The sequence below is a fragment of the Haliotis rubra genome, unplaced genomic scaffold (assembly GCF_003918875.1).
Source record: "Haliotis rubra isolate DU_JTF1 unplaced genomic scaffold, ASM391887v1 Scf55, whole genome shotgun sequence".
In the NCBI taxonomy this organism is placed as follows: Eukaryota; Metazoa; Mollusca; class Gastropoda; order Lepetellida; family Haliotidae; genus Haliotis; species Haliotis rubra.
This window is the reverse complement of record NW_025767246.1, coordinates 495869-521330: the sequence shown is the minus strand read 5'-3', so window position 1 is coordinate 521330 and position 25462 is coordinate 495869. Positions and strand designations below refer to the sequence as shown.

General features: G+C 39.3%; 1 protein-coding gene across 1 annotated transcript in view; it reads left to right on the top strand.

The window, feature by feature from the left end:
- LOC124253737 (PDZ domain-containing protein GIPC1-like) overlaps positions 1-24398 on the top strand; it is a 46927-nt gene extending 22529 nt beyond the window's left edge. The window contains exons 2-5 of the mRNA XM_046687560.1: positions 5360-5729; positions 19261-19361; positions 19899-19980; positions 21862-24398. Coding sequence (XP_046543516.1) covers positions 5360-5729; positions 19261-19361; positions 19899-19980; positions 21862-22049 — 741 coding nt within the window. The 3' untranslated portion in view covers positions 22050-24398. The remainder of the gene's footprint in view (positions 1-5359; positions 5730-19260; positions 19362-19898; positions 19981-21861) is intronic.
- The last annotated feature ends 1064 nt before the right edge of the window (positions 24399-25462 follow it).

Here is a 25462-nt window from a genome sequence, read left to right as displayed (position 1 = left end):
TGTAAACTTAATTATCTCGTTTCCGAATGAACATCGACAAATGCTGGCAGAATTTGTCGAAATACTTTAAAATGGTTTTGTTTTGATCTTAAGGTGTTTTACAGTTGTGTTAAATTAAAGATTTATTATCATGATATGTATCGTATCGCCACCCTTATATCGGGATTCGTATCGTATCGCAGTTTCAGTGCACAATACCTTGGCAATATATCGTCGTGACTATAATTTTAGTATCAATATGTATCAGGTTGTATGCCAATACCAGCACTAGTGACGAACGAACTCTAGGCTACCCCACCACCCAAGTTACACATCTGGAATAAATGGTAACGCTCTTATCTACCTTCTTCCCAATGTTCAAATTAGCTCATCCTGCCTGCTAGACAATTGCAAGTGACTTTTAAATTGGGCTAGTGACAATTGCAGAAAGCTGCCCGAATGTCTGGTTGAAAATCCTTGCTGATGCATATTTATTTCTAAGTCAGTTATGTCGTCCATTAATGTCTAAGTTGGTTACTGTATTATATTCATTTCGTAGTTCATTGGAATTCCATGTTAAGTAGTGAACTGGGTTTTTGCTGCAAACTGATCATAATATATATGCAAGTCCACCCAGCTGTGAATGGGTACCTCGTAAGGATGGGAAAGCCACACTAACTTGGTGCGCCTAGAGGCTGCACGAGTTGTATGATGCCCAGGGAGTTGAGATTGAAAATATGATATGTTGTTGAGATTGACATCCAATGATCAAGGGAAAAACAAAACGCCTTTGAGCAGCTGAGCTGGATATTGGCGTAAAACAAATATTAGTAGATGATGATGATGATGATGATGATGATGATGATGATGATGATGATGATGATGAGCTGGATTTTGGCGTTATACAAATATTAGTAGATGATGATGATGATGATGATGATGATGATGATGATGATGATGATGATGATGAGCTGGATTTTGGCGTTATACAAATATTAGTAGATGATGATGATGATGATGATGATGATGATGATGATGATGAGCTGGATTTTGGCGTTATACAAATATTAGTAGATGATGATGATGATGGTGATGGTGATGAAGTGTTTGATAGCAAGTTAAGAACCACCACAAATGTCCAAGGACCACCACAAATGTCCAAGGACCACCACAAATGTCCAAGGACCACCACAAATGTCCATGGACCGCCACAAATGTCCAAGGACCACCACAAATGTCCATGGACCACCACAAATGTCCAAGGACCACAAATGTCCATGGACCACCACAAATGTCCAAGGACCACCACAAATGTCCATGGACCACCAAAAATGTCCATGGACCACCACAAATGTCCAAGGACCTCCACAAATGTCCAAGGACCACCAGACATCCAATCAGCTTTACCTTTGTTTAGCATAATGGTCCCAAAACATACAAAATACATTTAGTTTGACACAAAATATGCAGGCTGTTGCCATTAGTTTGGGTCGATGAAATGTGATGATGGCTGCAACTTTTTTTTGTTGACAATCATCCTGTCCTGGGAAATTGTTTAATTAATTTATATGTTGCCTTCACCATTCAATAAACACAGGAAATATATACTCCTCTCTCTGGTGGTTGTCTTGCCTCACAAGCTGTGAGCTCAGTTACATTAGTATCGTGTTCTGATAGACGTCCCTTCCTTGATTCCTGTATGTCGTGTCTGCGGGTATCTCTATACCCAGATGTTGATGGGACGTTGAGGAAAACTAGGAATTTTTTCTTGGTGTTTATGAACAGTGAATTTAGTTGTACTTGAGTATGAACAATATGAAGGCTTGTCCTTGGCCTTGCGACAAAAGCAACTGCCTTGACTGCTTTTCACATTCTATCTAGGAATTTTACTTCCTTTCCTGGACCGCCTCCGTGGTGTAGTGGTTAGAGCGTCCGCCCGGAGAGCGGAAGGTCGCGGGTTCGATCCCCGACAGCGTCATACCAAAAGACGTTAAAATATGGTACTTGTTGGTCCCTGCCTGGCACTCGGCATTAATGGGTACAACAAGGACTGGTCGGCTCGGAGTCAGTATAATGTGTCTGAGTGGGATATTCATGCTTCACTGCGGCATGGTATCTCAGTGGGCTAGCACTATAAAACCAGCTTCAGTCTGGGCTAGTACAAGCAGCCGCACATACACATACACATGCATGCATGTCGTCATATGAGCGAAATATTCTCAAGCACGACGTTAAACCCAATTTCACCTCACCTCACCTCAATAAACACAGGAAATACATACTCCTCTCTCTGGTGGTTGTCTTGCCACACAAGCTCTGAGATCAGTTACATTAGTATCGTGTTCTGATAGACGCCCCTTCCTTGATTCCTGTATGTCGTGTCAGCGGGTATCTCTATACCCAGATGTTGATGGGACGTTGAGGAAAACTAGGGATTTGTTCTTGGTGTTTATGAACAGTGAATTTAGTTGAACTTGAGTATGAACAATATGAAGACTTGTCCTTGGCCTTGCGACAAAAGAGCAACTGCCTTGACTGCTTTTCACATTCTATCTAGGAATTTTACTTCCTCTCCTGGACCGCCTCCGTGGTGTAGTGGTTAGAGCGTCCGCCTGGAGAGCGGAAGGTCGCGGGTTCGATCCCCGACCGCGTCATACCAAAAGACGTTAAAATATGGTACTTGTTGGTCCCTGTCTGGCATTAATGGGTACAACAAGTACTGGTCAGCTCGGAGTCAGTATAATGTGTCTGAGTGGGGTATTCATGCTTCACTGTGGCATGGTATCTCAGTGGGCTAGCACTATAAAACCAGCTTCAGTCTGGGCTAGTACAAGCAGCCGCACATACACATACACACGCATGCATGTCGTCATATGAGCGAAATATTCTCAAGCACGACGTTAAACCCAATTTCACCCCACCTCACCTCACCTCACCTCACCTCACTTCCTCTCCTGTATGCTAGGATTTATTAGTATTTGCTTGTTACAAAGGTGCGCTAATTTACTGTTAAGAGTTGCTTCCCTTTGCTGTGCCAGAATCCAAGTTTGCTTGGATTACGGTTTGATGGCACCCTGCACGATCTCAGGGTTCTCTCCAAAGTTGTAAGGGTCGAGGCCTCCATCATTTTGGGCGGACCTCCGACATCACAGATAAACTGCCCTGTCACTAATAAACTGCACAACTTTTAAATATTACTCACTGATTGGTGACTTGGGTTTGATGCCTCTTTGAACAGCATTACAGGGAGTGTAGGCTCTGAAGTGTTGACTTAGAAATTTAGAATTTGGGGAAACCCATGAGAATGGATGTGGTGCTGACAGAGAAACAAACATTTTCAGGGTAACCAGGAATCAAACCCAAAGAATGGGTTTTTAGTGAGCCGAGAAATGCAGTTTGATGAATCATGACGCCTTTTATGACTTGGACACCCCAAGCAGTTGAGGCAGTGTGTAGTTCTTGAATGCCAGTTGTCAAAGTCCATTAGTACATGCAGAAAAACGTCACTTGGAGTGACAGGTAGCTGGGAACTATCTGTGAGGACGTGTTACACTTATTTGCTTCCTTATTTGCAGTTCTGTAGATGTAGATCAAGTTTTGACATTGAGTAGGCAGGGATTGGCCCTTGTTATACGGCTAGCTGGGTGGTTGAGCACACACAGGTTGTTTGTTTGCCGCTCAAACTGTACAGGGTTGCTTTAACAACAAGGATATGGCTTCTTCTAAGTATAGGCAGCAATATATATACATTTTTTTTTTTTAATGGGTATGTTCAGGTGATATGTGAGTGAGTTTAGTTTTATTCCGCACTGAGCGATGGTCCAGCTATATGGCGGCGGTCTGTAAATAATCGAGTCTGGACCAGACAATCCAGGAATCAACAGCATGAACATCGATGTACGCAATTGGGATACGATGACATGTGGTAACCCAGTCAGCGAGCCTGGCCACTCGATCCCGTCAGTCGCCTCTTACGACAAGCATGGGTTACTGAAGATCAATTCTAACCCGGACCTTCACGGGTCTCGGGTGAAATGTGGGGTGGTGGAGTAGCCTAGTGGTTAAAGCGTTGGCTCGTCACGCCAAAGGCCCGGGTTCAATACCCCACATGGGTACAATGAGTGAAGTCCATTTCTGGTGTCCCCTGCCGTGATATTGCTGGATTATTGCTAAAAGCGGCATAAAACCTTACTCACTCCCTCACTCTCTCATGTGATATGTAGAGTGGACATTGATATTGCCATTCACTTGACATTGTGCATTAACTGTTTCATGAAACATACAACTGTATGGATAACAATTGTGAGAATCTGCACTGAAACGTCACTCTATGCAATAAACAAGTTTCCCTTAAAGTCGTATGCTTTATTACTGTGCATTAAGTAATTGCTTCAAGCATTCTGAATAACCGCCCGGAGAGCGGAAGATCGCGGGTTCGATCTCCGACCGCGTCATACCAAAAGACGTTAAAATATGGTACTTGTTGGTCCCTGCCTGGCGCTTGGCATTAATGGGTACAAGGACTGGTCGGCTCGGAGTCAGTATAATGCGTCTGAGTGGGGTATTCATGCTTCACTGCGACATGGTATCTCAGTGGGCTAGCACTATAAAACCAGCTTCAGTCTGGGCTAGTACAAGCAGCCGCACATACCCATACACACGCATGCACGTCGTCATATGAGCGAAATATTCTCAAGCACAACGTTAACCCCACTTTCACCTCACCTCACCTTCTGAATAACCAGACAAGACTATTAACATTAAGCAGCTTGAAACAAGACCCAGAGAGGTCACAATGTGGCATATCTGAAGACTAGCCAAGTGTTACATCATGCTGTTGCATTTCCAGTTATCTCCCTTTACATACTAGTTATCTCCCCTGGGGATGAATCTTTATCAGATGGTTAGATCATATGTTGTATTTATCATCAGTCAGCATCATTAGATTGCTCTAATATTGATCAGTTTAACCTACAGCTATTTCACCTGTACATATCATTGCCTCATTGTGTAGACAATTACTTTACACATGTATGCTGTTACCGTAACCAATAGTACAGAAAGCTGCTATCTCTATGTCCACCTACTGATTAGTAGAATACTAGAATTCTCTGGTCGGGAAAAAGGGAAAAATTATCACCTGAAGCAGTATATAAAAGCAAATTTATTTAAGAAATGGCACTGTTTGGTTACAACTACTGAAAGGAGTGAAATATTTCGAATACCCAACAGAACTATAAGTACCTATTGTATGCATGATAACGTGTTTAATTCTCAATTCCTCAGAAATTTATAGCACTGCATTGACTCTTCACTGAGCCATTCTGTTCTGTAGATGTTGATTTCCATTTAAACCTAATTCTCTATTTTTATTTTTCAGATTTTATTCTGCACATTAAATACACACAAGATAGATATGACTAAGTTATTAGGAGGGCAAATAGGCCTAGACGACTTCATATTTGCCCACATAAAAGGTCGGCCAAAGGAAGTGGATGTCACGAAATCTGAGGATGCCCTTGGACTGACTATAACAGATAACGGTGCTGGCTATGCCTTCATTAAGAGGATCAAGGAAGGGAGCATCATGGATAGTGTACCGCTGATCGCTGTAGGAGATCATATCGAGAAGCTTGATGGCAAAAGTCTTGTGGGATGCCGACATTACGAAGTCGCGAAGATGCTCAAGGAGATCCCAAAAGGAACGACGTTCACGCTGAGGGTGGTGCAGCCAGAGATGTCAGGCTTCTGTAAGTAGATGTTACAGCACATCCTTTATTATCCTGGGCCCCGTTTCACAAAGCTCTCGTAAGCCTAAGATCTCATAACGTTTCTCGTAGCATTCGTACCTCCTACACTGTAACATTGACTTACGATAGTCGTAGTGCTATGAGAGCTTTGTGCAGCGGGGCCCACGGTAAATTCTTCATTTGATTGAATAATTACCTGTAATCCCCTGCCACCATACCTTTGTTTTCAGTGCTGTTAAAATAATAGAATGTTGAAAAACTGCACTATTCTTCACTATTGAATTGGTGGCAATATCAAAGGTATTTGACTTATCTTATTGTGATATATGGAATTGTGAATTAGAGGGGGCAGTAGGGTAGCCAAGTGGGTTAAAGCATTCGCTCATTACGCCAAAGACCCTGGTTTCATTCCCCACATGGGTGCAATGTGTAAAGGTCATTTCTGAATATTGCTCAAAGTGATATTGCTGGAATATTGCTCAAAGCAAAAATAAACTCACTCACACACTCTCATCTCAGGTGCTGCAGACTTGCCGTTAGAGATCAGTTTTTGAATCCCGGTCGGTCCCAGTTGTGTTTCTAGGTTAGGCCAGACCAATTTTATTTCTTGTTTTACTGATGCCCCTGTTGTATTTTTGTCAAGAATAAGAAAACAAATAAGAATTACTTTTCCCCGCTCAAAAAATAAACCCTAATGTTTTATCACCCAAAAATGTAAACTTACAAGAAAAGGTTTTTCTTATTGTTTTTTGCCCATATACACTTCATAAATTGCCACAGAATACTTTTAATATTTAGAAGGAATATTACTTTGACTGGTGATTTTATTTATTTTATTTTTTTCCTCCTGCCTTTAGGTTTTCTGAGGACAAAACTCCATATAACAAGAAATAAAACTGGTCTGGCCTTAGCATCGTACACATTATTTTTGGTTGAACCAAACTGGTAGCCGTATCACTGCTAGCCGTTTTTCACCAACAAAAGCTGGTATACTCTTCAAAGCCACATAAAACCCAACACACTCACTCAGACACATAACTTTGATTCTGCATATTGCACGTGACACTTTTAGAGGGGTATCGGTCCATGCATGTAGTATACAGCTATTTTCAGAGGTGTTGAAGCAAAATAACTTCATTTGTTAAGAAGACTTGTCTCTGTAGATTGTCTGGGATGTATCTGGAATCTAGGAAATATTTCTGAACCAACTTACTGTGTTCTCAAAACTATAAGAGTAAATTGTCAATTTTCTTCGAAGACAATATTCTGTTGTATCAGCAGGTCAGTTTTATTTTCTGCCAGAGCTATTTTTCTTTTACATTAGTAATCAGCTGGAATTGTCTTGCATCACAGCTGACACATCTGTTTTATTTGACATGTTGGATCAGAAAACTGCATCAAAACTTTGCCCTCCTGCCTCAAATAAAACCTTCCTATGGCTTGTCTCATTGAACAATGACCTTCACCTTGTTTATGTAGAGAGTTACTTTACAATAATTCCCAACTGTTTCATAGAAAACAGCATCTGTTACACAACACATTTACCATTATCTTCAATTTAAATCAGTAACAAGAAATAAGATATTTTGTTTTTTGAAGGAGACAACTTTCTGATTGTGTCATTTCTCAAAATGCCATTTTCAGTTCTTCACTCAGTTTAACATTATTTGTATTTTCTAATCACTAATTGCAAAGTTTTGGTGAAGTATCTGCTCTTGTCATTTATGATTTATAATGTTTTTTTAAGTTTGACAATGTTCCTAATTTAGTTGCTGTGGCCTTATTATTGAGCATCCCATTGCTAACTGTCAAATTTGTTTGCTTTCTTTTCCATCGTGCTCTTTGGTTCAGCCAATCTGGGTAAATACAGTTTGAGTGGTGTCTGTCGAGTAGCTCGTGCCTCTCAGCTTCTTGTTGTACTGTATCTCGCTGTATCTGTGTCTGGTTGTAGAGTTCAATGCACTTCTAGTCAAAAAATTCCAAAGCAAAGACACTGTGTCCTTTCTGTGATTTATGTACTGTAAAACTTGAAATTAATACGAACGTGTGGTCTTTGTTTGCCTCGGTTGAATGTTGCATTTATGGATCAAAATTGACTGATGGCAAGATGGCCGCCACTGGCTTACCGCAGGTGATGAACAAACTTTGTGTATGAAAAAATTGAAAATAGTGATGTCATTTTCTCTAAGGAATTCATCTGCTGTGGGGGTAATTTGGCATTAATATGAGTTGCATTTTTAGTTTTGGGTGAGATTAAAATTAATTCAAATTGTCTTGTTTAATTTCAAGATTTACAGTTAATGATTATTCATGTGGTGTGGGATATTAAAAATTGAAACAAAAGTGTGTTGAGGATTTGTTAGGGAATTGTAATCCAGTTTTGCTGAGGCTTTAAAATTGGCACCATCCATGCATGACACCATCTCTTCACTATCAAAATGTTGTGTCTGGAACAGGCATTGCAAAACTATGCAATTCTTCTTCATCAAACTTGGTACATGAATAGTTCTAGATGGGAACTATGGCTTTTCGATCATGTGTGAAGTTTAGTGTTAAGTTTCATTTATTTATTCATGACAACTATTAACCTTTACGAGGGATATCGATGACTTTGCCTTCTTGCTGGTGTTGTTCTGAAACCAATTTCTGCATTGTAATGGAGATGACACAATGAAGGTTTAAAATGCCCGAGAGAGATTGTGTTGACTTCAGTGAACCAGTGTGATGGTATAACCAACCATGTAATGAACTAATCATGATCTTTTATTGATCCTCGGCTCATATAAACAGGTTCAAAATGATAAACATATATCTTATCCATTTTGCTTAATAAAGATAAAAATAGGTTTTGTTGATACACAGGAAGATGGTAGATCTGTGACGAACATGTGTTGACATATGTGATTTGAAATGGTCGAATGTGTTCATTATTTGAAAACATTCCAACTGGGAAATTAATCTCCAAGTGTTGTGAGAAGTTCTTGAACACAATCAGACAGTTAATCCTGCATGAGCTGCTCGTCATGGTTGTGTGGGTTATACAGAATGTGTCTGTTGTTTGTTACATTTCCTTCACCATTAAGCATTAGGAGCATCATCATCATCATCATCATCATCATCATCTTTCAGAGAATCCGTAATTGATTGTTGAAGAAAATGAATATCATTTTCGCAGATTAAAACAGCCACTCTGACTAGATTATTTAATGACCCTACCCTACTAATACAAAATAAGCCCACAATTGACACAGTGCATTGAATCATTTAAAATAGAAATAAATTGTCAGGGATGTTGTAAGCAATTTGATAATGACACCTTTCAATGCTCAGCTACAAAATTCCTGGGAAATTAGAATCCTGCGTCAGCCTCAAGTGTCCATTGAAAATAAGCAAGAACATTTTTCCTATGGGTTAATGTAGTGTTAATATGTTGTTGAGTGTTGAGAGAAACATCAATATGATATTTAATGATCTCTTTTATTTACATTGACAAATACCACCAGTTCCAAAACAATCCAAAGAACAAAGTAATTATTTTGTTCAGGCCTAGCCAGTCTTAATGCAGGTCATCAAAGTCACCCTACTCATCTCGTCATAGCCATGCTACATTGTAAGACTCGGCATCTCGGTGGTGTGGGATTGTCAGGAGAATAGCATCTGAAGCTACAACATGGCTGCATGCCGGCAAGGTACATCCTGAGATGACACACCTGCCAATATGTTGCCATAGCAACTCAGGTGATGTAGAGGTTCCCTGTACTGATATGCCAAGATAACAAACTTATCTGATAAACTCTGTGTTTTTGTAGATACCAAGGTTAATCATTTGTAACTCAGGTGAATGTGTTGAAAAAATATACTATCAATTCTGTGCAAGGTGAACAGGTTTAGACATGAAGTGATGGATGGTGGATCCAAGTATTGAATGACTCCTCAGGCGGCTGTCGTATAGCTGCACGTATTGTCATGAAGGATTATGGATGACTTTATAAACTGTATCATGAGCCAGCGATGTTGACAATATGGATGTGACAATGCTTGATGCATTGCGACTCACGACAGCAGATCGGGATCAATGCCATATGATCGCGGAGTATACTAAGAAGGATATTACAGATATGGAAATGAGAAGGAAAGATAATTGCACATCAATATTAACAGCTAGGTAGGAGACTTAATTGATTTCTGTTGGTTCCCTTGCATCACGCATGCACCGTGCCCTTTGTCGTCCTGGATTTCAAATAAATAGGGATCAGTGAAGGGTTTTAAGGAGGTGTTACCCCGTCAATAGTAGCATACTGTCAACTGCTTTCATCTCAACAAAAGAAAAGGAATTTGTTGAGACAAGGAGAGTATTGTTTATTGAAGAAAATCTCATTATGTAAGCTTCTATTGCATGATTTATCAAGGTTTGAAGAAAGTGGTAATAGTGTTGATGGGGCATTCTTTTGTAAATCAGATCTCAGATTACATGAGATTACTCCATGTATGATAACTCTGGATGAAGATTTGAGGACAGAGGTTGTGCCAAGTCATACTTATAGGCTTCTAAATTCTCGATATGACCGAGCAAAGGATTCCAATGTGTCGTTTTGTTTTCCTCAGAAACAATCTTAACTGACCATCCCCGGTGTAATAAGGACTGCAATGTTATCTTTTTTGTGGATGTTTTATACATCCTGTTGTCTGTGAGGTGTGTGGAATCTTCACCGAGAGGGAGTAGCATCCGAGGCATTTTTGTGTCCTGTGTGGGTCTCAATTTGTTAAAAATAGAATTTTCAAATTAAATTGGTAAAAAAATGAAGACGAATCGTTCGAGAAAGCTGGCGTCTGATTATCATTCTTTTTATTCGGTGTGGAAGGAGGTGGCCCAGAATTGGGAGCAAACCTCCTGTGGATTTGTCCTGAGATATTAACATGGAGAGTTATCATGGGGAGTGCATGGTGTGATTTTTATCTATTGTGTATCCAGTGATGTTTTATTTTTTTTTGTACAACATGAGGTAAAAATATAATTCCAGTATTTTTCTGGAGCTCTTGGATTAACCTGTGAAGGCTCATTGTGTGACATACCGCTGTTGTCGGAAGCAGGGCTTCCAGATCTGATGTCAAATGACGTTGGTGTCACCCACTCTAACAACGGAGAATGACAGACTTGTCAACCGACATAACTGTATGCTACAATACCTGGAGAATAATCACAGCAAGCTCATCAGTAGATTAGCATCTCCTTGTAGTTGACAATAGTTAGTGATTATTATTAGGTACATAATGCTAAATGTACAGATGCTATACAGATCTATACATAGCATGACTGGATCTCATTTGTCTGCAGAAATCAATGTCCTGGACAGTGTTTGACACGTACTTGTTTCTGCTATGATGTGGTCTGGCATGATATTCTTGGCATTATTTTGTAACTGGAAGCTTTGAGTTTGGGAGTCTGACTTGAATTCAGAAGTCTTTCATTTCGAAGGATTTTAATTGGGAAATCTTGCTTTTATTTTGGGAGACCTAACTTGAATTTCAAAATCTAACCTGGGAAATGTCATGTGACTTTGGGAGTCTGGCCTGGGAAAGACCATGTGACTCTTGTCCCGAATTTATTAACGCTATTAACTTGGCTCTCAAATGGACGTTACAATGATTTTTTTCTCTTGTGATGACTGTGTAGAGTCTCTTACAAATGTTTTGGAAACACACCATGTGTCGCTTCTTTAGCCATAAAAATGTGATTCTTTGTAACATGGATGTTGAGACATTAGAGGATAAAATGCAGAATGTACTGAAATGTATTTTGGTCATGCATGCTCTTATGTCCCTTAGCTGCACCAGGACCATTAGTAACTACTCGTCCCTTTCTGTATCCTGAAAGAAGACTCGTACCCCTGTCACTGAACTTGACTCTGTCTGAGCGCAAAAGCGCAGAGAGAAAGAAAGTCTAGTTGCCGAACTATTTTCAAGGGCATGTAACTCTAGTTTAGTTGGAAAACAAACATGGCATTCACGCCAAGGAAATGACCTCAAAAGGTATGTTTAACATACTTAAATACTTTCCTAAGCCATAATGTTAATATATCGTAGTTATAGAAATTCAGGAAACCCAGGATGACTACGTTTGCAATAATTCAAATATACTTAAAGTGTCTGGGGAAAAAAATTATGAAAGCCAAAATGAAAATTATTTCGACTATTTTGACCCAATTTCTTCTCTACATACGCGCTTTCTGATTGGGAATATTTCCCCCGGACATGGCTACGAGAGGGGTACGAGTCTTCTTTCAGGTTACGGAAAGGGACGAGTAGTTATGAATGCACCAGGACCTGTCAGTTGCGACCATTATTCTTGAATGGTCAGCACTATGACAAAATATTAATCATATGAAACATTGAGCTTGCCCATTATATGAATATAAAAGATATAAAGAGGGGTCACACCTGTGTAGAAGTGGATTGGAACTTGTCTTTTGAAGTTGATGCTTGTGTCAAGTGTTGCTAACAGAATCGGGTGTTTGTGATCACTCACGTGGTTGATTCACTGTGTACCTGTTGTATAGATTGATGTTCATAATCACTGTATTGTCTGGTCCAGACTTGATTATCAACAAACAGCAGTCAATATAGCTGGAATATTGCTGAGAGCAGACCAACTCCTAAGGCGTAAAAGCTCCCAATCTTCTTATAACCAATTACTGTCTCCAGTCGTCGTGACAAGTGTATGAGCCACACGTGAATGTTCTGTCCTCTTCACGTCAATGGAATACGTTTTCGAAGGTCAGGTGTAAAGAAAGTCAGTGTCTGCCTACCAAGCAACTGAAGGACAATGAATGATAAATTGTTCATGACCTAGATGGCCCAAGAGAACATTCCCCTTGCTGACTTAAACATTGACTGAAACATGCCATGGAAACTTTTTACCTATTGTGAACCTGAAGCAACACACAGGACAAGGCAGGTGTACAAATGGGTAGCAAGGTCTTGTGAGGTCGACTGTGACTCACACATTGTTGCATTGTATGCGTGTTACTGTTTTGGTATGGTGGCATAACGTGTGGTGTAAGACGTGAGTGTGTGACTGGCCCGCCGCCCAAAATACACCTCCATGGAACTCGCCGAGTCAACATACGTCACTGTGTCTGATCCTCATGATTGTCCCAAATTACGTCGTCCATCTCCGTCTGGTGTGTTTGTCCTTACCTGTTCTTCCTTTATCTGGGTTAAGGTGGGGGGCATTGTGATCGGGGTACTCGGAGATAACCCTCCCTCACATTCTTCCAGAATGGATAACCTGAGTACCTGTGTGTGATAGGAGTTGACGTTGGAGTGGTTGCTAGGAAGTTAACCCATTCGCCTGTTAGCCCATGTGAGTTTTATTCATGTTAAAGGTATCCTAACGACTTGAAAGGTTTTTGATATTCATTAGGTGAGGTTTTCAATATGGTGTCACAGTTTGGGCATGTACACTTTTGAGGTTGTATTCTATCCCTGGGTTGGTAGCTGCCCGATTGTGTGGGATTGTACAAAGGTTGTATTCTATCCCTGGGTTGGTAGCTGCCCAATTGTGTGGGATTTTACAAAGGTTGTATTCTATCCCTGGGTTGGTAGCTGCCCGATTGTGTGGATTGTACAAAGGTTGTATTCTTGGGTTGGTGCTGGATTTGGGATTGTACAAAGGTTGTATTCTATCCCTGGGTTGGTAGCTGCCCGATTGTGTGGGATTGTACAAAGGTTGTATAAATTGGTTGTATCAATTGTGTCTCATGCTATCAACCACCAGTTTGTGTAACTTGTCAAACCTTGATGCTTCATAGTGTAACTAGACACCAAATATGACATCTCATTATCAGGAAACTTAAGAGTAGACAATTAATATTAGTCCTACTGGATGCAAAATAGTAAACACGAATGAATGAAACTAATGAAGGCGTGTAGATATATCTGATATTTCTGGTCTGATCTGATATTTTCTGGTCTGATCATGATCAGTGAATGACAGTGCATTAATTCAAAGAAAATTGACACCCTGTATGTTATTACAAGTTGTATGACAGAAAACATAATCAGTGAAAGAAAAGAGTTGGAACACTAAAATGTTCAATAGAAATTCTTTAGGAAAACCCGTTTACTAAGTCAGTTGAGTTGCACCCAGAAATGTTATTACAGTGAGTTGCTAAGACACCCAGATGTTATTACAGAGAGTTGCTCCAACACCAAGAACTATTACAGTGTTCCTAGGACACCCAGATGTTATTGCATGGTGAATAAGACACCCAAACCTTGGGGCTCAGAAATGTATAAACAACCTGTTACCCCCTGATTTAAGGCCACTGTGATAGGGTTGAATCATCTTAATGAGATGTGGGAAGGGCTCTTTGTGTTTTTTTGGTTGGTTGAGACTGCAGTTCATATATATAATGGAGATTTGTAAATAATGACCCTCACCTTCATATGTTGTTGGTTCTGCTCTGTTCTCAACTGACTGCCTCCGTGGTGTAGTGGTTAGAGCGTCCGCCCGGAGAGTGGAAGGTTGCGGGGTCAATCCCTGATCGCGACATACCAAAAGACGTTAAAATATGGTACTTGTTGGTCCCTGCCTGGCACTCGGCATTAATGGGTACAACAAGGACTGGTCGGCTCGGAGTCAGTATAATGTGTCTGAGTGGGGTATTCATGCTTCACTGCAGCTTGGTATCTCAGTGGGCTAGCACTATAAAACCAGCTTCAGTCTGGGCTAGTACAAGCAGCCGCACATACACACGCATGCACGTCGTCATATGAGTGAAATATTCTCAAGCACGATGTTAAACCCAATTTCACCTCACCTCTGTTCTCAACTACTCCAAAAGTTTAATTAATGACTAAAACCTAGATGACAAACACCTGATTTTTTTAAGGCTATAATTAAGCGGCCTTCTTAAAAATTGGCTGTTTGTCTATTTTGTGATATGTATGATTATTTTGTTGTGTTCTGGTTGACTAAGAAATGAATAGTAAACATGACTTTCCATGCAATAGGGACAATGAAACTAACGCTTTTCAGGACATATTCATTGACATGACAGTTTCAGTTTCATATAACTGCATTAAAAGATTAAAATTATGTCCAGCATGAATAATCAAACGTTATACATTTTATGTTCAATTTAAAATTTCCTATTATTGTGCTGTCACATTTTTTAACCATATATGTTCAAATTACAACTAAAGCACAAGGTATTGCCAATTATATTGTAATATAATCTTTCTGGATTGTTGAAGCTCAGGGATATTCATCAGTATGTAATAAAAGCTATAGTCGGCTGGCAAATAATTCCCACAGCAGCAGTACGAGGGTAGAGATTGTCCCAGCTTTTATTGACAGAGAAGTAAAGGTGTGTTTAAGCACAGTGTTTACATCTCTGTTGAGTCTACACGGGAATTAATGTACACAGTCACTGAAGCAGGGCAAGCTATTCTACTATTTCGGGGCTACTGAGGCTGGGCTATTCTCGCTGACATGTTTGTCATGTGGAGAGGAGCTGTTTTCTGTTGAACGAGGGTAAAGAAAACAAGATTGTTAATTGGAGAATGCCGGAGATGTTTTTGTCAGTGAATGGAGTTATTTATTCAATGGATGTTGTATTATACATTCCAATCGTATGTTTAATGTCTCCTGGTAATATTGTCGTCAGTCACAAATTAAAAATTTGGGATATAAGATTGAAATATATTTTGGGGGGATCCAGTTTATGAGAATTGCACATGAAAGTTTTTGCTGCATTGCGTTAATTGCACCAAAAATACTTTTAATCAACGAAATTGCGTATATTTAAACATAATAAATAAGTTTGGGAGAATGTATGTGTATCATATATAGACAATAATTTTAGTAACACTGCAAGTCATGACAGTATTTAATCCTTTACATCTTTTCTTCAATGCTTAGTCAACACAGAGTTACTTCCCCTGGTGAAGTCTTTCTCTACTTTCAAAACCAACATTCAACCCAATTATCTTAAATGCTTGAATAAATGTCACATTTGTATGAACAGCTTGAACAAATTCTGATTCACTGAAAGAAATGAGCACCTGTCTTGAATAACTGCCTGGTCAAATGTTCTTTCAAAAAAAAGATTACATAATCTTCCTTTTAAGATCATTCCAGGATAAGATCAAGAAGAAACAGTATTGAAATAGATGTTAACACGTCACTGCCAAGCATAAACGCTGCTGCAAATAAAGGTGTTTTCCAAATAAATGCCATGATCTTGGGAATGTGAAAATTAAACCCATACACAGTTATTCAAGCATTTATGAAATAAGTAGAAATCTGCAGCTAGGTTATCCAGAGCTCCAGTTAAATGCATATTTAAAATATGCTGAAATAATTTCATTATTTGCATAAATTCAAATACCCAATAGTAAAGATATCTTTGAATTATTTCCTAATGTATTGTTTTCTACGGAGTAGGTGGGGTTGCCTAGTGGTTAAGGCGTTAACGAGGCTGAAGACCCGGGTTTGATGGGTACAATATATGAAGCCCATTTGTGGTGTCCCCAGCCGTGAAATTTGCTGGAATATTGCTAAAAACTGGGTAAAACCCAACTCACTCGCTATAGTTTTCTACATCTATATCACCTTACACATAACACATACATGAACCTGGGTGGTGGGGTAGCCTAGTGGTTAAAGCGTTCGCTCGTCACGACAAGGCCCGGGTTCGATTCCCCACATGGGTACAAAGTGTGAAGCCTATTTCTGGTGTCCCCCGCCGTGATGTTGCTGGAGTATTGCTAAAAGCGGCGTAAAACCATATTCACTCACTCACTCACATACATGAACCTAGCTCTTATGATTGATGCTGGTAAATGACGCTACATCTTGCTTATTAATTAGAAGTTTGCATCATTTTTATGAGTTTCTGTTTTTTTATGTTACAATGGTTACACACTTTCGGCATAGTTTGTCTCGCAGTCCCTTAACTTTATTAGTTTCCCTACTGCCTAGCTCTCTCTGCAGTGCTAAAGCCGTAAATAAAGCAAGTCTAGATTTCCTCAGGTTCAGAATAGTCTCCAAGTGACATTGTGGGCTGCAAGTTTCCAAACTGTAAACTGTTAGGTAGGGTAATGCTTAGTCTCTGAATATAAATAAGTTCAATAGTAACAAACAAGCCCATTTAAATTGAAAAGGAGCCCCAGGGAGACCAGAGATTCAGAACCTGAACCTGAGGAAATCTAGACTTGCTTTATTTAGGACTTTAGCACTGCAGAGAGGGCTAGGCAGTAGGGAAAATAATGTGGTTCAGGGACTGTGAGACAGTGAGTGAGTGAGTGAGTTAATATTAAACGTCACATCGGCAATACCTCAGCCTTGACGAAAACAATTTATACAATAAAAAGTGCAAACATTTTGAAGATTAATATCTGTCAACGATGGACAGTAAAAATACTAGAGAATCACAGATATGAATATAAAACTAGCAACAAAACTAAAACATTCCAATTAAAGAAGACAATACAGTATAAAATACTGGCTATAGATCGCCAACTACTGAAGGTAGATCACCATACTAGGAACCATGGGGACTTACATTACTTTTGCTACTTGCATGGACCCTAGCTGGATTTGCACCATCCCTTCAGCCGCTGGCGAATGTAGGAAACTTTAGCCGGCAGTTAAAAGAACAAAAATATGGTAAATTTACATTTTACTTTGAAAGTTTTGGGACTTACGTACCCTCTCAGGAGGACAATTTTACAGTACATAACCCCCTCTGAAGGTACAGCCACTAACAATCTAAGTTACTAATCTGAATTACCAATATTTAAAATATATCTATTTACAAAACACATTAATCAGAATTTATCAAATAAATCAATTTCTTTTAAAAAACAATAATTAAATGAAAATTAACATTTGTGAAAAGATACAGACAGACTAACTGTGAAGCAGCAGAGGGACTTGTCTGGACCACATGAGGTGGTGACAGCAGCACTCTGGTCAGACTCCATGGAGATAGGACAAGGCTTAACAGGAGGGCCAATAAATATGCCTGTCATTTATACTGTTATCTGATGGTTGTATGATGTGACTTCTAATTGATAATGACCCCAGCACGTGTAGCCTCAATGCAGATGTTATTAGTCTCTGAATCTCTGGTCTCCCTGGGGCTCCTTTTCAATTTAAATGGGTTTGTTTGTTACTATCAAAATAAAATATATTCAGAGACTAAGTGTTAGTCTTTTGGCAGTGCACTGACAGGTATAAAACAGAATTCACCTGAAACAGCAGATCAAGCAAATTTAGTTTGAAAAATGTACTTTCTCATGTAAAAGTCCCCAATAGGCTCGCCCCAAGAGAACAGAATGCCTGAATAATATTATCAATACCTATTGTGAATGATAATTTGTGATTTAATAGTCAGAGTTCCTGATGTTGTTTGTTTTCTTTCTGCTTTCTTCCATGATTAAGCTGAACAAATGACAGAAATCAACTACTGTTCAAAAGAGTATCAAACCCCTCTCATTCTTGCACTCATTAATGTGTAGCCTGTAATCGGTGCTACTCTTTAAAACATTAAAAGGCTCCGCCAGCGTGGTTGGCACATTTCCAGGTCATGTTTACTGGTCAGACAGTCTGAAAGAGCATTCTGGATGTTTAATGTTATTTTCAGTGTGAGGTTTTTTTTGTTGGTTTAGCTGGTTTAAGAGACCAACCAACATGAGATGTTTATCACAAAAGAAATTGTGTATAATACGTAGTAAAATATTTACTTCAACAATCGTTTTTCAGATCTATTTCATTGATCCGGTGACCTACATTTTTTGTGTTTTATTCATTTCTAGAAATACAGTCAATGACAAACATGCTTCTAACAAACTGATGGATTTAACAAACTGTATTTTTTATCCGAGCCACTTGCTGTATCTTTTGTGTTGAAATATGTATAACAGACTATGGTTATAAGTTGTTAGAAGTGTAGTCAATTTTTTTTTTTTTTCAGCTACAGTAAACTATGTATAACTATGTTATACCGGTATGTCAGTGGTTCCGAGAATTGGTCTTCAGTGCTTGTCGTAAGAGGCGCCTATCGGGGTCGGGTGGTCAGGCTCGCTGACTTGGTTGACACATGTCACTGTATCCCAATTGCGTAGATCAATGATCATGCTGTTGATCACTGGATTGTCTGGTCCAGACTCAATTAATTACTGACTGAAGCCATGTAGACAGAATAGTGCTGAGTGAGGCTTTTAACAACAGTCAATCAAAACAACTGATGGATGTAATAAACTGGGGTTGTGTTGTCCAGGCTTCTTGCTGTGTATTTGTGTAGAAATGCGTAGAATGAGCTACAGTTATAACAAGCTAAAATCAGTGGTCCCTTTACTGTCGTTTACTGTACACTGAAATTTATGGCATAAAATTTGGAAACCCTCCAGGAAAACATACAAGGCTCTATATACAGCAAGTGGATGTCCTGGTTGTACTCGTATATGAAATGTTGCTGAATGTATACAGTGTTGTATAAATGTTGTATTTTCCTCTTTCCAGCCCATATAGGAGCTTCATCAGGAGGCAAGAAGAAGGCCGATTTTGGCTCAGGGAAGCAAACTCTGAGACTCCGTGCCAATGGGCCTGCAACTGTGGAGGAGGTAAGTCAAGCATTAGACTCCAAGACCAACAAAAATGAAGTCCAGATGCATTGTAGATGACCATATGTTAGGCAAATTATGTTTTAGGTATTACGTTTTTTTTCAAATTTCTTTCAAGAACCAGCATGTACCTGTCATATGACAAAGCTTTGAGTTGTATTTCTTCTTTTTCCCATCTCTCAATGGTCCTGAAAGTTTTTGAAAAAATAATATATTTGACTGCTTGAATATATATCATTCCAAACTGGAAAAAGTAATGAATTGCTGTTTTCATTTGGAATATGTTTGCATTATTTTATCATGAGGATGTTAGGAAGAATCTCTCCCTGCTTTAAGCCCTTTGCATTTTTAAGCTCTCAAGACCCAACAAAATATTCCGGAACCATTGAAAACTGCTGTATTGAAATTGCAGACTGTTCAACACGTTTTATTAACAGCTTTCTCTGAAACTGAGCTTGAAATGCAAAACACAAAGATAGGCATTGGTGGCAGGATAAATTGTGATGTTCGTAACACTTGATGACGATGCTGTTTCAGGATGATGATGTGGGCAGCGTTGCCGTGGACAAGATCAACAATCTTCTAGAGTCGTACATGGGCATCAACGACACTGATCTTTGTAAGTACTTCGTCATCTGCAGGGCCCATGTGAGACCTAACATTAAATAAACAGGGTATTTTCTACCTACTCACATCGAGATGTACAGACATTCACGATTGTAACAGGGCCTCAAGTCAATCCAACATGTTAAGACACTTGCAAGATGCCCCAAGAAGCACTCCACAGAGATTCAAGGTCGTTGTGAACAAGATGGTGACATCCAGTTGTCAAATATAAAAAGTCACCTTGCATTAGTGGTGTAACGATTCATCGATAGTATCGATGTTTGCATCGTCAACTACGTGATATGAGTGCATCGATACAAAACACATTTAGGCAATATATCAGGATATTTATATCGCGAGGGTCCATGATACATCGATGTATCACCACAAGAGACGATATAGGTAAAGAGGTAAGGAGTGTTGCATTAGAAATAGGAAGGGAGTCTCTTTGAAATCCTTTGAATTTTAAAAACTAATTGAACCAAGCTAATTTGTTTGTGTCTGCTATCTTTGTTACATGTTCTGGTGTCCCCCGCTGTGATATTGCTAAAAGCGGCGTAAAACTAAAACTCAGTCAGTCAGTCTTGGTTACTTGAACGAAAGAGTTGGTGTGTAAGGGAAAGAGTGTGAACATTTTTCAAACTCTGTGAACTGTAGAATACTTGTCTTCAAGTAGCTGAAATATGTTTTAGTTGTCTGAAAAGTAACACCATTTATTACCAACTGTGAACGATGTCTTAGCTTTGTTAAGAAAGAGAACAAAGAGAAGATAAAATTTAGAAAGCATACTTAAGAGTTTTTTTCAGTGATTCTGATATAAATTACATTGAATTGTTTGTGAAAGCATTGTTGCAGAAACACAACCTCCGAAGGGAAACTTCAGTTTCAAACTTAAATGTTAGATCAAGGTATACTGAAAATGTTTGACTGTACTTTCTTAAGCATTAAATGCTGAAACTTTATTAGATGAACAGCTTTAAGTGTATGTGAATGTAACACAAGTTCTGTTGTATATAGGTCAGTCACTTTATCTATCATATGTGTTCTGTCATTAGAAATTGTAAACTATCAGAATACAAATCGTATCACCACCATTGTATCGTGATGATAATTGTCTCGCAAGTTCCTTGCCAATACTTTCATGATATGTCGACTCGCCTTTTTAAACTGGTATTGGGATATATTGTCTCGCCACTTAAGCCACGATACAGAGCTCTATCTTGCATACTTCAGGGGTGGAAATAACCCATTGCCCGACGCCCGAGTCCAGTGTTTTTTTCTGTCTGGCAAGCAAATTTGTATATCACACTGTACCGGTTTCCAGTTGATATTCCAATGTTAATTATGTTGTTTATTTAAAACATCAACAAGAAAATGGCCGGTATAGTAGAAAAATTATCAGGGCAAGTGATTTTACATGTGCCGGAGTACACTAGCAATTTTAAAGTTATTTCCACCCCTGTACTTCTGACGAAGCACTTCCATCGTCATATGTACGACAACATCACGTCAATGCCAACATCACAGACTTTTCACATGTGGTGTATCAACAATAATCAGTCCCAGGTACCCTTCCGTAATATGCTGACATGATGCGATGTTACTTGAATAATGTTCAACCCAACATGCTCTCTTTATTCTAAGCCTAGTGCTTAAAGCGTTTGTCATGTCAAAGACCCGAGTTTGATTCCCCACATGGGTACAATGTGCGATGCCCATTTCTGGTGTCCCCTGCTGTGATATTGCTGGAATATTGAAAAGCTGAATAGAACATAACTTTCACATAGACTGTTCTTAGTAAAAGTTGTTTTGATGCACCTTTAGTGGAAATACGTCTCATGCATGAAACAGTTTATTAAATAGAGATGCTAAATAATGCCTTTCTCTGTTTCAGCTCAGAGCGTATGGGATATGGGTAAAGCCTGCGACAACCCCAGCACCTTCGCCATGAACGTAGACGAATCGGAGTTTAAAGAGTTTGGATTTACTGATGATTTCATCTTCGACCTGTGGGGAGCTATATCAGATGCTAAGCAAGGACGTCTGAAGTCAGCGGCGAAAGAATTTAATGAACAGTTTTAAATCACCACCCACCACAGAGCGCATTAGGATTATAATGCTCTTTTATATCTAGCATTTGCTATACCTGTGGTGATGCAGCCGTCGGGCAACAATATATTCTTTGCGTCCACAAAGGCGTTGTCAGTCACATTCACACGAATGTACAATATATCGAGGATTTGTTAGCATATTAGGGTTTTCCATCATTTGTCTCACTTACAGTCCCAAACACAATGATTAACCCTGGGTATTGAAAATCTGAAATGTGTCACATCTGAATCGTGTCACAAAATGTTGCTAAACACAAGGCTGTATTGTGATACGTATCATGATATCTTTGATAAATTCCAATTTATATGTCAGAAAATTATGTTTATCAGGAAATAAGAGGAAACAAATTTTTCCTTCAGTTTAAGGTGTAAGTGCTTCCACATGTTAACAGTTTTCAACGTGGAAAGAACCCAGTGGGATTGCTGAACATGGTTGGTAGAAATGTACAGAATTATGAGAATGAATCCAAGGGAGGTCACTCTAAACAAACTACGATCTCCTCAAGAAGCAAATTACTTTGGAATCACATCAACATTTCAGAGGTATTTGCAAAGTTCATTTAATGATAAATTAGTAAATCTGACACATGCCACCAATTGCCGACATTGAAACATATCGTGATACGTATCCAAAAAGAGATTTACTGGTTAAACAGTCATACTGCCCCACCCTTTTTGATAAACATCAAGTATATATTTTCTATGGAAGCCCCATAGGTAACAACTGCATATGTTAAATGTGCATATATTTATGTGACCTGCAAGGTGCCTGTATGATATTCCCTACCAGCTTCATCTCTAACATAATAACTGCACCCCGAGACCCGAGGCAAACTGACCTTGACACAATGCAGCCATTGACCTGCCAAGGAGGATAACCCTTCCTGGCTATTTATTACAAAGTGTATATAATCTGTATGATCCAATGCTTGTTAAGTTGAAGTATTCTTTACGACGTCTGTCCCTGGTTGGCTAATGTTAGACATAATGGGGAGGTCTTCTCGTGTATTCTAATTCAAGAATCATTTTAGTACAATGGAGTACCACAAGCGGCAAATAAGATCATGCTTGCAGGAATAAATGGTTCATTATGATTGTCTTTCAAAATAGCGGAAAGTATCGCATTGTTTCATGGGTGGTGTTGGTCTGTTGTGGACCTAACATGGGCAGATTTATTCAGTTTTGTCCTGAAATATTGGGTCATTCAGCTTGACAAGATGGCAGCTAGCACTCTTTCTAGAGTTCTATCCCTTTGCCATGCAGGATGCTGTGGTGTGTTTTCATCTCCCAGTTTTATCCGTGTTAACCATGTTACCATGACAACCAGAAAACCAAAGTTGCTGATATGGCATTTGACAATATTCCGTCAGACTGTAGTGAGTATGTAATGTTAGTTCTATCAAGACGTCCATGAGACAATGTTTCAGACTAGCTGGAGAGTATTGTATATAGACATCCGATCGCCCCTGACGACGACGACGCACGCTACCATGCCTAGCATTGTTTGTGTATATATGGTCTCTACGCTAGCTGCATCTATACAGATCACAACCCCAAGTGCACTTTGAGTCATGCTCATTGAACAAATAAACTACACTTGTTGACTATTTATTTGATTTTAAAAATCCTAATGTGTATTTTCATACAGTGTTATATTCATATAGTACCTTTTCAAATTCTTTTACTTCTTTTCAGGCAATAATAGTGATGCAATTACAATTTTGTGCCTGCCTTAAAATGGCATTTTTGAGAAATGTCATTTCAAATCATTCGTTAAAATCGTGTAATTCCAGCCAGTATGAGTTGTTTCCATTACCACGTTCAGTTGTTCTGTTTCCAGCATCAATCAGTGGATTCCATATAAAAGTGCCAGTTGATGAATAATGGTCACTCAATTTGGTCCGAGTTCCAGGCACCATCGACATCATTCCGAACATTTTATCTTGAATACTGTTCTGCCAAAGTTAGGAACCAATGTACACAATAAATGTCGAGTCATCGAAATATGTTATTACACAAATATGTAATCCATGTAATATATATTTTATGTATGTTTAACCATTTTTGCACTTTTTGTGGTAACGGTTGCCATGGAACTGGTGAAGGGAGCAGGTTTCACTTTCGTCAGTTTGTCCATGGTAACAAATAGTCTATCTAAAATAATACCCTGATTCACATTGCTGATACGGGTTCGTATACACTATGTTCCTCCATCGACCTTGAACACTGAACAGTACCGTGGAGAAGTTGCTGTATTTAGCCAACAAATCCGTGAGAGGCATCCCGGTCGTTCTGCTTGGCAGGGATCTTGTCATGTCTTCTTTTCACATTGCTTCAGTATCAGGCGGGCGGTGGGGTAGCCTAATGGTTAAAGCGTTGTCTCGTCACGCCGAAGACCCGGGTTCGAATCCCCACATGGGCACAATGTGTGAAGCCCATTTCTGGTGTCCCCCGCCATGATGTTGCTGGAATATTGCTAAAAGCAGAATAAAACCAAAGTCAGTCAGTCAGTATCAGGCAGTGGTAATCTCTGCTCCGAGTTTATAAGCAGTTGACATTCCATGCCACAACGCAGGACATGGTAAATGATTTTTACAGTTTGCTTGTTTGGGAATCCATCCTTGACCTTCAGTGTGATGAGGGACCAGTCGTCTGTTGTGAACGTAACTTGAATTCACAGATGGAGGAACATACTGTCCACTATTTATGATGTAATCTTCCTCTGTTAACAAGGCTTGTTAACAAAGCTTGTTAACAGCGATCCTGTTACTTCTATCTTTGAGTCCAAGCCCTGAAAATTATGTCTGCATCTACATCATTCAAAGTCATCCTCCACATCACACACACTTCCCAAATGTTAAGTAACCCTATCTACACCAATAATATAAAATGACTAGTTCAACGCATCACTGAATGGATAGTTGATCACTTTTCCAAGTTGTACTCTAGAAAAGAAACATATTGGGCGTCCTCCACAAAGCGATCATAATGCAGTAACAGTTAATTATCAAAGTAAACAGTCAAAGTAAACAGGTTCAATAACCATGGCACTATGATTGCTTTGTGGAATGGACACCTGATCGAAATGAAACATCCCATTGAGAAACTCATCGCGTTTGACCACATTAAACTCAAATTTTGCCCGCCAATGTTTCATAAACCACGATGAGGTAACTGTATCGGCCAATGTATTCTCGTGATGGTTTTTCCTGAGTTTCCACTGTGTCTGTCTCTGCACAAAGCCACATGTTGATAACAGCATAATTTCTAAATCTGTCTATTCCTCTAGGTTCTGTATATAATTCTTGTGTATTGCATCTAGGAAACTGGAATGTGTTTTAGTTGATGTTTCCAGTAAATATAAAGGTTACATACATAGTAATT